Raw genomic sequence first — 14,549 nt, 5'->3', positions numbered from 1 at the left:
TGAAATAACTTGTACACTGAGTTGAAAGTAAAAACTAATATAATCTAACAACTTCGATCTGTTACAAGTGCGTAAGTGTAGTATGTGATTCGCGATGGTCCTAAGACACGCTCCCTGGTTTTCGCACCAAGTCGGCGGGGGTTAACTATTGCTCGAAGGAGAACTGGGCTCGATCTTGCTACGTCTCGCGTCACGATTTGATTTGAAACTGCCCGCTGAGAAGAGAAATCTCAGCCCTTTTATACGCGGTGGAAACTGGAAAATTCGGTAGTGGGGGCTGGGCCTACGTGACCGAAATCACGCCGCGGATGGGTCTAAGAATCGAGGATGTGTGGCCCTTTGGACTCGCGCCCCATATGGTAGATTAGGCGTTCTATTTTTGGAATGAATGGGCCGTTGTTCCCCGCCGACGTTATTTAGCGTATGCCTTCGAGAAGAAAGGAAAAACGTCGGGAGAAAATCTCCGTACGTAACACTATCGTTCTCAAGACTTGTCATTAAAAGTTTTTATTATGATGATGATATTTTTTATAACTCTTAAATTGGAGTATGTGAAACATTAAGAAAACTATCCCTTTTAAAGTAGATTGTTGTTAAGAGGAATAAATGTTTTTACTGGCTGTTCGTAGTTGCTATTTTGACACAACCCATTTTCATTATTTCATTTAACTACAAAAAATAGTAGTATTCATACAAAAAAAGAAAGAAAGAAGAAGAATTCATTCTAATATTGATGTACTATCTCGAAGACCCTACTCTGATGAGGGTTATAAATGATGTGTTCGAACTTGGAACGAAAAGAAAAGAGTTCTTGAAGTAAAGAGGTTTTTGTTCTTCGTACATATTGTAATCTTTCTAATGAATTAGAATGGATTAATTGTCAGCGGTGCGACAGAAATTTAGTATTACTCTCGAGTAGTTTCTAGAGAAATTTCATCTTCTTTGTAACCAGAAGTTAGATTCTATTTTCTTATTTGAGACTATACTGAAATTAGGAGTAGTTTACTTTTTAAGAGATGGAAATCCGTGGGAGGTCAGAAAACGATTTGGCAGCTGGTTGTTTTAACGAAAAAAAAACAGAAATGATGAATAGTAAACAAAACATTGAGTAGAAGTAGAAAAATGTTTAGGTTTAATATTTGTGTAGCAAGAAAGGGTCCATGTGATATTCGAAATATTCAAGCGGACAGTCGGGTGTATTAGGGTGTCCAATAAGTCATTTCCGCGCCAGGCTATGTATGACCTCGAGAGTATGCTCGATGAAAATCCGCGATATAGTGTGCGCGAGATAGTGGATGCCACTAACATTGCTTGTTTTTACTTGTTTCTCTATTTAAATATTATTACTTGTTTCTCTCGTTAAAAAATTCTCTCCGTGATAAATGTCATAAATCCGAAAGCGAAATAAAAACCCAGCTCGATGAATATTTTACAAGTCTTAACTCTTTTGGAAAAAGGGCATAATGAAGCTTCTTGAGATATGGAAGAACATAATAGAGCAGAACGTTTCATGTATAACATATTAAATCAACCTTAAACAACAAATATCGTCTATTGATTTCGCATAAAAAGGAAGAAATTTATGAAACACTCTAATACTTTTCGATGGCAAATTTTTTAGAGCAGGACTGGCCGAGCCGCGGCTCGTGAGCCACGCGTGGCTTTGTCCCCCCTCTTACGTTTTCCGTAGCCCATCCCCACTAATTAATGGGGATTAATGGTGGGGAGGTTATAGCTCACGACCGAAAGTACTCGGACCAGGCCTATAGAATCGATCTACCTGCAAAAACATATATGATTCTAATACAACCAAAAATGCACTTGTCATTTTTAATAAAATCGTACTCTAGGACAATAGAGCTTGTGAAATAGTGTAAAATATTCCTCAACAACTTTTTTTCGAATTCACCTAAAATAGAGTCGGAGCTCGGTCCAGTTACTTGACTCGCCATATAGAGACATTTATGTCTGGAAGTGAACGGACTAACCTGGCACGTCGAATTTCTCGCTCTTTACGTAATAAGGCAGGATCTCGTTGTAAGACCAGCCCTCGTTACCCAGCGCGGCCCAGATATCATAATCGAGTCTGTTCCCCCTCGTGTGGATCATGTAATTGAGTGTGCTGGTGCCACCTAGAGCTTTGCCTCGGGGCCAAGAGCACTGATGGTTGATCATCCCTAGGCAGGCGTTTCTTTGCGGCTCCACTTTGTAACCCCAGTTGTAGTTCGACAATTGAAAGTACCCGACGAGGATCGGGATCTGGTGAAGCAGTGTTTCCGTACCTCCTGCCTCCAGAAGCAACACGTTCCATTTCTTGTTCTCCGAGAGACGATTGGCAAGAACCGAGCCGGCGGAGCCGGCGCCTACTATGATGAAGTCGTATTTCTTGTTGTTAGGGTCGACTCTGTTCAAGACCTCTGCCGGCGGCCCGTAGTTCCTCAGCGTTTCTAGCAGCGACTGGGATTCTATAGGCGCAGCAAGGAACGATGCCAGAAGTAGCACACCGTACACTGGATGTGCCATATTGCTGTGGAATAATGAGCTTTTAGAGTAATATCGTTGTATCATTCAGTTATGAATTTGTATGTTAAATAACGTATTCCGTCCCGAAGTCGCGAACACCTGGAGTTTCTACCGATGGGGTTTATGACACGGACGCGAGGAAGGTTATTTTTGAAAACAAGATTTTTTTTTACATTTTTACGAAAAGTACGCACAACACCAACGCAAATTACTCTCGTGACGATTCCAATATTTCCTCATTAATTTGACGAAATACCGTGTCGCGTTGTGTGCCATCCGTCCACATCGGGATTGCTTCGCGACTTACAACCGCGAAGACGATCTTTCGTGTGTCACACGCCGATACCGCCTTCAAAGTTTATAGACACATTTTTAAATCAGTGAAAACAAATAAATAGAATTACATTTGGTTCTCTATGAAGTATGTACAGGGTATCCCGAAAGTTACTCATCGATAAATGAGAAGTTCGTAAGGTCATTTGAAGTAACTTTTTTCTTTACGCAGATGCAATCCACAACTTTGTTTGCAAGTTATTAACGAAAAACACTGGTCGGAGCTAATTCCGCGATAGTGTCCTCTTTCACTACACTATGAAAATTAAATTACATAAAATACTTGTAGACGAAAGTCTTACAAATAGTTTTAATCGACAGCTGGAAGATTTAAATGTTTAAGAGATGTTAAAGAAGGTACACATTTTCAATTGTTTCTAAATGCTTAAAATACACAATCTAGTCGTGAACGATAAATGTCTCAACATTTTCTTATATTATTCTAATTTTTAAAATAATATATAAACTATTTTGAAATTTTTATTTTCGGAAATAAAATAAGAACGAATGTGTATAAGTGATTGTTTTCTACTTGTAATAAAAAAAAAAAAACAATTGAATTGTGTAGCAATACTAATTAGAACTGCTACTAAAGGGTGCTAATCAGATTATTACTTTCTGCTTTCTTCGAGCGAAGTAACACTGTGAATTTTGTTTAGCGTTCATTAGTGATATTCGCAGACATTTCAAGCACAAGGCAACGTCTGTATTAATAAAATATAATATCAACTTCCTTTGTTAAAGAAGGTTTATTTCTACTACAAGGATTTTCTACACTAAATTAATTATCAATAATCAGATAACAGCTTTTTTAAGCTCAAAGATTAACAGTCTAGAAGTTTTCGAATAGGTTGTTGAACAATTATGACAATTCCATTTGTAAAGAAAACTTCCCTTTAAAAAAAAATTAATGAGCCGCCCTTAAATATGGTATAAACATTGAAAAATCTATCAATTCGATTCGACAACTAAATTAGTAAATATAAAAATTACAATTCGTATAAAGATCCACAGTCTATAAGTTATTTACAAAATACGTACAAGGGCAAATTATTCACTTTAATATTTCTTGTAAATTACGTGATGTATAAAAAAAAATGTTTCGAATAAAAGTTGTTTAATATACAAAGGTTGGTAACAATTAATTTTTTGTCATTTTCACCAAACATACCTTGAGTTTTTTAACTATAATGTGTAACATTTAATCATGCCATTATAAACAAATGTAAAATCATAATTACAATATATTATAATTTTCTATAATTATATGAAATATATTATCGAATATTATATACTCTATCATATATAATATATTTATATAGATTTATGATCTATATAATCTATAATAAGCTAACAAGTCTGTATTTGTTATTAAATCATCTAGTTTAAAGCATTAACAATTAATAAATAATAACTCTGTATTCCGTACAAATAGTTAAAACTATGACAAAATGCAGTATCTGTTTTCGAAGTTAGAAGATGTCAAATTATTTACGCCTATATCGTTTCAAAATCATATCGCTATACATTCGAAAGCTTATAACTTTCTTGCAACAATATTTCTGTTTAAAATTTATTAGAATATTCGTTGCATTTAATTGGAATGTTATAACTATGCACGATTGTTCTCGTAACAAATAGTAATAGTTACCGACAATGCAATGCTAATAATGAAATGCTTATGTTCTGCGTTAGAGTACGTATATGTCGAAGCTACGGCAAACAATGAATGCGATAATGAGAGAGAGAAGCGCATAAATGCATTCTATTGTTTTATAATGAGCGTATTTACGTTGGAACAGCAAGCGGAGAAACACGTATTTACATAGTTTTCGACGTACTATACTATTGAACTCGAAGATAACAATCATGTTTGCAAAACCTTTCAACTGGAAGTGACAAGTTAATTCATTATTCGTGTTTACTGTCACTAGACCGTATATCTTTGTGCAATTTTTCGTCTTTACTCGTCTTTCGTCTTACTTTTTTTTTGCCAGAAGTATGAATATAAAATTTCCTTCACGGACTAAAAGTTTACTTGTTACAAAAACGGAATAAAAATAACGTTTTTATTAATCATTGGAAGGCGGATCATTTTCACAGCTGTGCAATTGACGATGCGTATAACGATTCTCAGTTATATTAATTGAATTGTTGAAAATTAACTAATTGATTGACGATTTTAATACATGAAAATTTCAGCGCGTATGTAACTCACGGCAAAGTAAATGTATTTTTTAAATTTTTATTATAGGTTCCGATTAAAAAGTGAAGAAACAAGAATTTTACATTTCATCTATTCAAAATAATAGCGATATTTAAAAAAAAAGTATTGCACTAGTCCCTGCAGCATTTAAAAAAATTCGAATCATTGAGACCAGTTTTTGAAAAGTTATATTGTTTTAAAAGCTGTATGAACACTTTTGCTACTCGTTATATTTATTACTATCAATAAAGAAACATATAACGTGAAGATCTGACAATATTTGTCAAGAAACGGGTTTTGCGTTACGGCCTTGCGAAAAATGTGAATAAAACCTTGTGTGAATATTTTCCTTATTTTTAATCGCACTTTGCAATCGAAGCAATTTTAACCCGAAGTCGAAAATAGTTTTTCTGACCTTTAGTATTTCCATTTCACATAATCAAAAATATGAAATTGAATTTTGTGATTCGTTTAGCAGTCACACTTTTAACACTTTAAAAAAAATGTAAATAAATTTTATAGTGTCAAAATGATTTTGAAACGTGATATAAGTATTTTTAATGGCGCCTTGTAGTTGTCATTCGAGCACAAAGGGTTAATAAAATAAAAATGAAAAAAATTGTTTGTCTCTTGCTACATTGAATTTTTACGATAGTGTCAACGTGATATAAGCATGGCTTATTAACCATTTGCACTATAATAAGGAGTTAGACTTGTGATAAAAATTCCACGCAAGATCTACTGAACATGAATATTGATTATTATGATTATTAATCGATTACATGATTATTAATTTCTTCTAAATCGAAGTCAAATTGAATTCTTCTGTTATCAAAATTTCTGTTATCAAACGGAAGTAAATAAAGACAATAGAAAAAACAAAAATTATCTGGTTCTATTAAAGTCAGTATTAACACTATGCCGCCCGGCGTCACCATAATGGTGTACACGCGCAAAGTATCGCTCGCTCAATGGCCGGCGACACCACAGTGGTGTAACACGCATGGTACCGCTCAATATGGCGCGGTGTTCTGTTGTTGTTTTGTTTACGTAACAATAAGTTACACACGTCAGCAAGTTCTTTGTTTTTATAAGTACTCGTGCCCTTTCATCATAGTAGACGAAAAAGTCTGCTTATTAATATATAAAGAGAGATTATTTACGATGAATGCGCGGATAACTTGTCTGATGTTCCAATCGACTTTGCCGTATGAAATTGAAAAAAGAAACTGTCGTGTATGTTCTAAAAACAAAAAAAGAAGGACAACAAATTTAATGTACAAATCTTGTAAAAAATGAAAGAAGATGTGAAGAAAGAAAATGTAAATAAAGAAGTACATTAATCTAACAAATTTTACATTTATTTACATATGTATATCTTCGAAATTTTATGAAAATAGGGAGACAGGATTGAAAACTCGTGAAAACTTTAGTAAGGTAAAACTTGACAATTTATAATCTCCCGATAATTTTAAGGACGGCCGGCGCCGAGCGAAGACATTTGCACAAGACGTGCGGACGGCAAAGTGTTAAAGACAAATAAGCGCTAATCAACGCAGCGTGGAACGAATTCTAGTGCAAGGGGTTAAGTTGACAAAATGAGGTTTAAATGACTGGCGCAGCTGTTTGCGTAACTCCATTTTAAACAAACCAAAGAGACTAGTGTCCGGTAGAAAGCATTTATTGTCATAGTCCGACCATAAACGTACCCTTATGACATTCCTCGCAACTCCACCATAAACGTACCCTTACGACATTCGTCGCAACTGCCACCATAAACGTAACTTAAAAGCTGTGTTCCCTTATACGTTCCGATCGATTTCGCAACGATGATTATTGTGATCGAATTGTTGTTACCATTATCCTGGGCACGGTTATCGATATAATGACTTCCTTCCGTCGCTGTGATGAGGCTCGGTGGTGATGTTACGCGGCCGCCGAAACTGCTTCTGAAGACCCAGTGTCCACTTTCCACTTCGAGATCCACCAGAGAAATGCGCTTTCTCGCCGGCGTTCACGTAATACTTACCTGGGGACTTGAGTAATGCCGAGTTGGACACCACGCGATCCCTTCTCGTGTTCCCCGTAACCCGGCGTGCATCTGTTTTATCTCACGCACGTTTCACTTTTATGTCCCGCACATTATACACGACAGATCCCTTGCAAGCCTCTGGTACACTAGCCTGCAGAAGTTTTTAGGATTTTTAGAACACGCATAAGTGACTGGGTGAATGCGTGCGATTTGGAATGTTATGGAGTGGCAGGAAATGAGTAACGCGTCGGTTGTCACGGTCATACACAGCGTGGCTATAGCACCGCATTCTTCAGAGTCTTGAATTTTGAAAGAATGTGTAAATAATTTTAATGACATCTTGAATGTAACGTTTCTCTTTTAAAGAAAATGTTACTATTATGTTTTTAAATAAAATTTATTTTATAGTATCTAATTGGTTATTTTAAGGAGCTCACGGTGATTTACGACTCAAGGTCGTTTGTTATGATCGAAGGTCGACTACGATAGAAAATATTTTACGAGATAAATGTTCTAATAAAAGTTAAATATACTACGTGTTCATATAAAAAAAGCTATCGACACGTAGTTATGCTACTGGGTATAGATTGCCGTTTATGTAAAGGTTTCATCTAAATTGCAATGCCTTTGTTGTCTCTATAAATTGTTATTAACGTTACGATAAAATTTAATGTAAATGTTTGATATGTTGGTTTGTTTTTATTTCTGTTTGGGTCTATTTTTTCATTATTTTGACATTTTCGCTCTGATCATTTGTTGTCGTCTTTATAAAATTTTCATTTAAATTATAACGTATTTGTTATCCATTTATATTATCATTAGTATTGACGATAAAATTTAATCCAAATCTAATAAAATAAAATTAATAATATTTAATTCGGGGTTACAAACATTATCTAATATATCTTAATTCGAATTTTCTAGCTATTATTTTAAAGTATCAATTATTATGCGTTCAATATTCTTTTAATGATCACAAATGTTGACGATAGAATTTAATAGAAATTGTCTTACATGTTGGTTGATTCTTATTTTTGGCAATGCATGTAAATTGATCTAGAGTTACTATCGTTGCATTTAAATTATAGTGTTCTAGCTGGAAATTGAAAGTGTCAGGTATTATTTCTACACTGCCTTCTAAATGGCCATCAATGATGACCAGAGGATATGACATTTGAGATGTCATTTATTTCTGTTATACAGTGGCTAGACACCAATATCTAAAGTCACATTCCATTGTTTTAATACTTATGAACAGTGTTGTACTTGCACGTTCTGTTCCAGCACAGCGGATAAATGCGCCATTATTTTTACCAAGAGCTGTCTTTTTGTCGTGCATCTAGACAAGTGTGTTTTGCCAGACAGCGATTCAAAGCGGTTCAATGATCTCTGTATACTAGAATGTAACCTCGATTATCCAAATGCAATTTTATTCAGATCACGATCACGTGTTTACATGTTCAGCATGCACGGTACTGGAGACATTAATTGCATAAACTTTACATTATGTTTATCGTATCTGAGATTGAGAATTATGATATATTCTTACAATAATTGATTATTGTAATTCTAAGCTATTTATTATTATTTATAAACTAATTAAATAACAGAAGATTAGTATACATTTTTCTTAAGGAAAAATTTTGTAAACAATTTTAGAAGTTCTTGGTAGAATAAAGGTATTAGTAATAACAATATCCTTCTTAAGTATAAAACAATCATTGACAAATTAAATCATGACTGAACCAAACACTGTTACACTGTTTATTATATTATATTATTATACTTTTTATACAATTTCTTTTATAGGTATAGTGATCAGAATTTAGCATACTTTGTCATTCGTAATTTTTTAGATAAAAAATTAATTTTGGTGGTCAAATATCAATGACAGAATGTTAAATTTTAATAAATCTTGGATTTTGTTTTAGGTAAATAAAAATCAGTAACGGTATTGCTGATTATTATGCAAAATAAAATTTCTTTTGCATTAATTATAAAATACAGTGTGCAAAGTCATTGATTTCAATTTTCAATTACTTCAATGAGTTAAAAACAATTTATCGGCATTTTCAAATTCTTTTAATGTTCTCCCGGTTTTGTATTTTATTCTGGAATCAACTCAAATAATGTAGGGTAGGTATTATTACTGTTAAAAAAAATTAAAATATAATTGCATACAGAAAGATGTAGTGGAGTTAATAGGAATAAATTACGAACAAAGAACAAACTCATTTGGATCTTAGACTTAGCTCGGCTCTAATGTCTTATTCATGTTCTTGCAGTTTCTTTTTGATCTAAAAGTTGAAAGGTGTCGATAGAAGATGGCTTTTCTTGCTCAACAAGCCTTGATCCACTTAATATTTGTTACTTCTTGAATCTTTTTAAAACTACTTTCAAATTTCCGTTTATATAATTGACACCCGCTTCCCGTCATTCCACTTTTATTATATGAAAGTTAAATGATCGTAAATATAATTCAAAAAGGTTGGGAGCTGGAATTTATAAATTATAAATCGCTCGATTTTAACTCGAAATGTAAATTATATATTACACTAGATAAAATGCAAATTTTTTAATTCTATTACATGAGCTATAAATTATAAAGTAAACTGTGTAAAATGTGAATTGTAAATTAAACTGCGCAAGATGTTAATTGTAAATTGAACTACTCAAGATGTTAATTGTAAATTCAACTACACAAGATGTTAATTGCAATTTGAATTTTATAAAAATGTAAATTGCATTTTAGAGTGTAAGTGCAGTGTAGTACATAAATTTGAGAAATGGATATAATTCGAAAGTATGAAAAATGTCTAGAATCAGTTACAGTCGTAATCACATAGCATCGATTATTATCGTAATTATATAACAACGATTATAGGTCAATTAGATTTCATGAAATATAAATTATAAGTTGAGTTTCACTGAACACGATTAATAGATTACATTATTGCAAATATAAATATGAAGAATAAAAATAGGAAAAAGAAATAGGAAATATGAAAAATAGGTTGTTTTTTTAAGCAACTTTTGGTTATTTACATTACAAGGTAAAAATTGAGTTGTATAGATTATGAAATAATAAATATAATTCAAAAGGCATTTATTACAATTGGATAAACTAATTATAATTTCAAAGTATTTATAAGGACTCGATTGAAACTATAAACCGCACTAAACCAAGAAATTAACAAATCACTAAACGATAATTTGAAACACGTTGATCTGTGAACTTTAGTAAATTTATGTAAAAAATTCTTACAACATTCTCTGTGCCCATTTAAAAAAAAAAAGTAAAGTTTCTACTTTCGCAGCTCACACTTCTCAAAAGTTTTGTCATTTTTAGAAAATGAAATGAGAAACTGAACTTGTTTTTTCCATCTTTTAAAATTTTTTTAATTCAAACAAATTTAATCTTTTTAATTCTAACTTTACATAGTTGTTAGAATTAAAAAATAAATACTATTAAATACCGTTTTGCCGATATTTTTGTATATGCACTCTATGTCTGTCGTTATGAAATATTGTTCGTAATTTTATTACGTTCGAATTTTTATTAAATTCTTATTCGTCTAAATTGTTGTTCAGATAAAATTCTATTCAATCAGACATTTATTCAATAATGCCGAATAAAATAGTATTCCTTTGTCTTTATCTCTTATGCACCATGCTAATAAATTTGTACTACATCCACTTTCAAATTTAAAATTTCAACATTGCGAAAGTTGAATTTTTACTTGTCGAAATGATCTCGGTATATTGTAACACTTTTCATACGGAATCATAGCAGTTTGAGATAGGTATGAATAAATTCTTAGATATATAATACCATTCGATTAGTTTCGACTAGAGTCTACAAAATATACTTAAGTAATTAACGAGTCTCGGCCGAACAGCGATCGATCGTCGAATCCAGATGCCTGCGTTATGCAACCGGTTTCGAAATCGTTAGCAATTCAAATTCGAAAGTGAAATCACATATAGAAAAGAAATTCTCTCTGTCTGGAATTGAAATTCTATTGGAATAATGAATTAGTACCGGGAAAGTACATATATACTTGCACGCTGCAAATTATCGTTTGTGTTTCAGCGTTGTCTAGTGCATGGAATGCTTTAATTGCAGCCGGAAAAAGGAAGGAACGTGCTCTCGCGAATGTATTCACAATGGGAAAACAAATGAGATTGTTTGCTGGAAAAGTTAAAAAACGCTGCGCTTCGACTACCGGAAATACATTAATAGAATCTCGAACGATTTCGCAATATAGGAAAAGGTAATGCAGCAAGAATTTCTTAACCCCTTGCCATATTTTGACGAGTCTGGATCGTCATAGAGATTTTTGTTAATATTTTGTTAAGTATAAATGTTATTCTGTTCTTTTAAGCCGGAATAAAATTCTGTCCTCCTGTCATCAGTATTTAACCATTTAAGTAAACATAGCCAAACAGAATAAATATTTTACCTTTTCCTTCTAAGAAATTATTACAATAGAAGAAATGCTCATCCCTGTAACTATGAAGAAGATAGTACGGCAAGGGGTTAATTTTCTGTACAAAACGATAACCGGATACATCAATTATTTCTTTCTTTTGTCATTTATTTACTTGTTTATTTCCTTATTAATTTCCTTATTTATTAATTTATTCATATTGCTACTTACATTTACTACCTTTTTGTCTTTTTTTTCTTAAGAAAGAATTTCATTATAAGAATGCAATATTTAACTTACACATATTCCTGTATTAAATATTATTTGTTGATTGATTGTTATACGTGCTATCATTCTGACCCATTATATTTCTACAATAATCCTTTTTCTTTGCAAATAAAATTGTTTATATCGACGAAATTCAATCTTATGTTACTCGTTTATGCTTATAGTGGCATTTTGTAAACAAAATCTTGACTGTAATGTTAAAGTATACCTTTTCACCCAACTTCGCTATCAGTAATTGAATTAAAATTTAAGTGATCAGTACTGCATACATGACAGACTTATCCGATTAGAAATTGCACGCTGGTTGTATTTTATTCGCGTTCGCGTTGTACCCGTTTGTAGTTGTTTTTGCCACGACTTGGTCGATCCCGAGAATTTTTGCGAATAGCTTGATAAGATTGGCTTCGCGAGAAGCGAAGGAAGGCTCGCCGTTTCCATGAAACGGAAAATCTCGTTCAGCTCCAGAAGCTGTTGAAAATGTTCCGGCAATAATATTTCGAGTTAATAGATCTGAAAATTACTTTCTACCGTTTTAGAACGCTATAAACTATATTATTATTTTAAACACCCGTTTAATGAACTGGGGAGAAAGTTTAATGGACGGTGCTGATAAAGGTTTTACACTTTCCTGTATCCTTTAACTTTAATTAATCCGCTGGTGCGAGATGCTTCATGGGATCTATTTAGGTACTTCCATTATATTCTACATCCCATTATATAATATCACATATTATATTGTAACATCCCATATATGGCAAGAGATTCGATTTAGACTTAGAGAATAATTTAACAATATACAGCGTTTTTACGGTATATTTACTGTCAACATGTAGCAGACGTAGCTCCCAAAGGTATTCGTATTTTCGGCAATTAAGAATTTTCTAATAGTAGGAAATATCCTAAAATAGCTATTAAAATTGTAATAGTAGATAATAAAATTGTAATAATAGATAATAAAATTGTAATAACAGCTAATAGAGAATTAACAAACAATTTCCGACACCAATAGAATGTAAACAAACATTGCTCAGTCCATTAGTTGTTAGCCTATATAACACGATGTATAAAATTCTAACACAATTTTCATTGCAAGCAATCTAACAAAGTGAATCGCAAGAAACCGAAACAAGTCCCACGATTCATGATTTTCTAATAAAAGTTGACGCGGTAATATTGCCAATAAGGTCCGTCGCGTACGTCTAAAAAAGTGGATCGTGTTACTTCTGAACCATGTTGTCGATTATTAAGAAATAATGTTTTCGAAACACGTGTGTCAGCGAGAAAACTATTTATTAGCACGAAAAATAAAATGGTAATTGTAGTTTATGACAGTTATCGGCGAGAAAATTTGATTTCGGTTGCTTGTAACAGATCTGACAACATTTATTCTGTATGAGACCTATTTCATTACTTTTTTTTAAATAACGTATGTTTGAACGAAAAAAGTGAAAGGTTTGAATAATTACAGTGATTCTGGCTGTTGAGAAACTTGGTTGAGGAAAAGTCGGAATTAACGTATATTCGTAACAAAAATTCGTCATTTCAACAGCCAAATCACAGTACAGAAGAATAGTTCGTGTATAACACAATAAATCAATTTTAAACAACAAATATTGTCTATTGAATTCGTATCAGAAAAAGGAAGCAACTGATGGGACATCCTAATATAAAGACAAATTTGTTTTATATCATTCTTCAAAATTTCACTGAAAAATATATGATTTTTAATAAGGCGTTGCTAAATATTACCGGACGAATGTGCGTTAATACATTCGAGTAACAGGGCAAAGTTTGACTTCCAGGAAGTGACTCAGGCGCAGTTCGACAAAGAAAGAGGATAGATATAGGGAGCGAAAGCAAGATAGATGATGTTTGTCGAGCATCGGTGATTGGGACTCGGCATTTAAAGAGTTGCTGCGACGACCAAAAAATAAACGTGAAGTAAAGAACATTTCTTTATCAGTAATTTTTATTTTATCTCTATCGTTGCCCCGGGGCCAATTTTCATGCTTTCGCTGATATTAGGCTGCCGAACCACTTGATAACTTTGTCTAATTGGTCGGTCCAGTGCCCCTCTATTTTTGTATAATCTTAATGGAAGGATTTTTTACCTCCACGTTTTAGCGGTTCAATGAAGCTCAAATCAGAATTTCGACAACCGTCGACCACACACAACGTTGTTTTGTACATAGCCGTTGTTTTTAAAATATAAGTATAATATTTGGCGAAAAACTGTCTCACATTCTATCTACAACTTTAAATACCTTCGCTGTATATTAAGTTCAGTCGAAAACGTACATTGGATTCGCAAATACTACCTGCAAACCTGTACGTACCCTAAAAGGTACAACGTAACGATCGATGATTATAGATTATAGACATGATGTCGCAAACAGAAATTATATATCACAAGTACCAAGTAAAAAATTATAGATACAAAGTTGCAAAACCGTGATCAATTTTCTATTGCCATGTGAATGCATTGCAAGTATTTTACATGTTATTACATTGATAAATAGATAACTATTTCGAAGCAGCAGAACCAGTATCCAACAAAATATTTGCAGCAGTCCGACACTGGTTTGCCATAAAAATAACCTTGCGTCTATTCATAGCTGTCTAGCTGTAGCACCGTTCTCCGGTTACTAAACTCTTTCATTTTCCACATCGTTCAATGAACAATGTTGATTGCAAGCTAATTTACTGCGATGCAATATAACATTAAACACGATGGTTT

At 33.0% G+C, this 14,549-nt stretch overlaps 1 protein-coding gene across 1 annotated transcript; it reads right to left on the bottom strand.

Annotated features, from left to right (window-relative positions):
• Positions 1-1,983: 1,983 nt before the first annotated feature.
• On the bottom strand, positions 1,984-2,523 carry LOC144471986 (glucose dehydrogenase [FAD, quinone]). Its single transcript, XM_078184613.1, has one exon. It carries the CDS (start codon positions 2,521-2,523, stop codon positions 1,984-1,986), a length of 540 nt encoding a protein of 179 aa, XP_078040739.1.
• Between the last annotated feature and the right edge of the window lie 12,026 nt (positions 2,524-14,549).

Source organism: Augochlora pura, chromosome 7, assembly GCF_028453695.1.
Source record: "Augochlora pura isolate Apur16 chromosome 7, APUR_v2.2.1, whole genome shotgun sequence".
NCBI lineage: Eukaryota > Metazoa > Arthropoda > Insecta > Hymenoptera > Halictidae > Augochlora > Augochlora pura.
This window is presented reverse-complemented; position numbering and strand designations above follow the sequence as displayed.

Excerpts from the sequence above, each read along its gene's own strand:
- LOC144471986 (XM_078184613.1), bottom strand. The coding sequence starts at position 2,523 with ATGGCACATCCAGTGTACGGTGTGCTACTTCTGGCATCGTTCCTTGCT.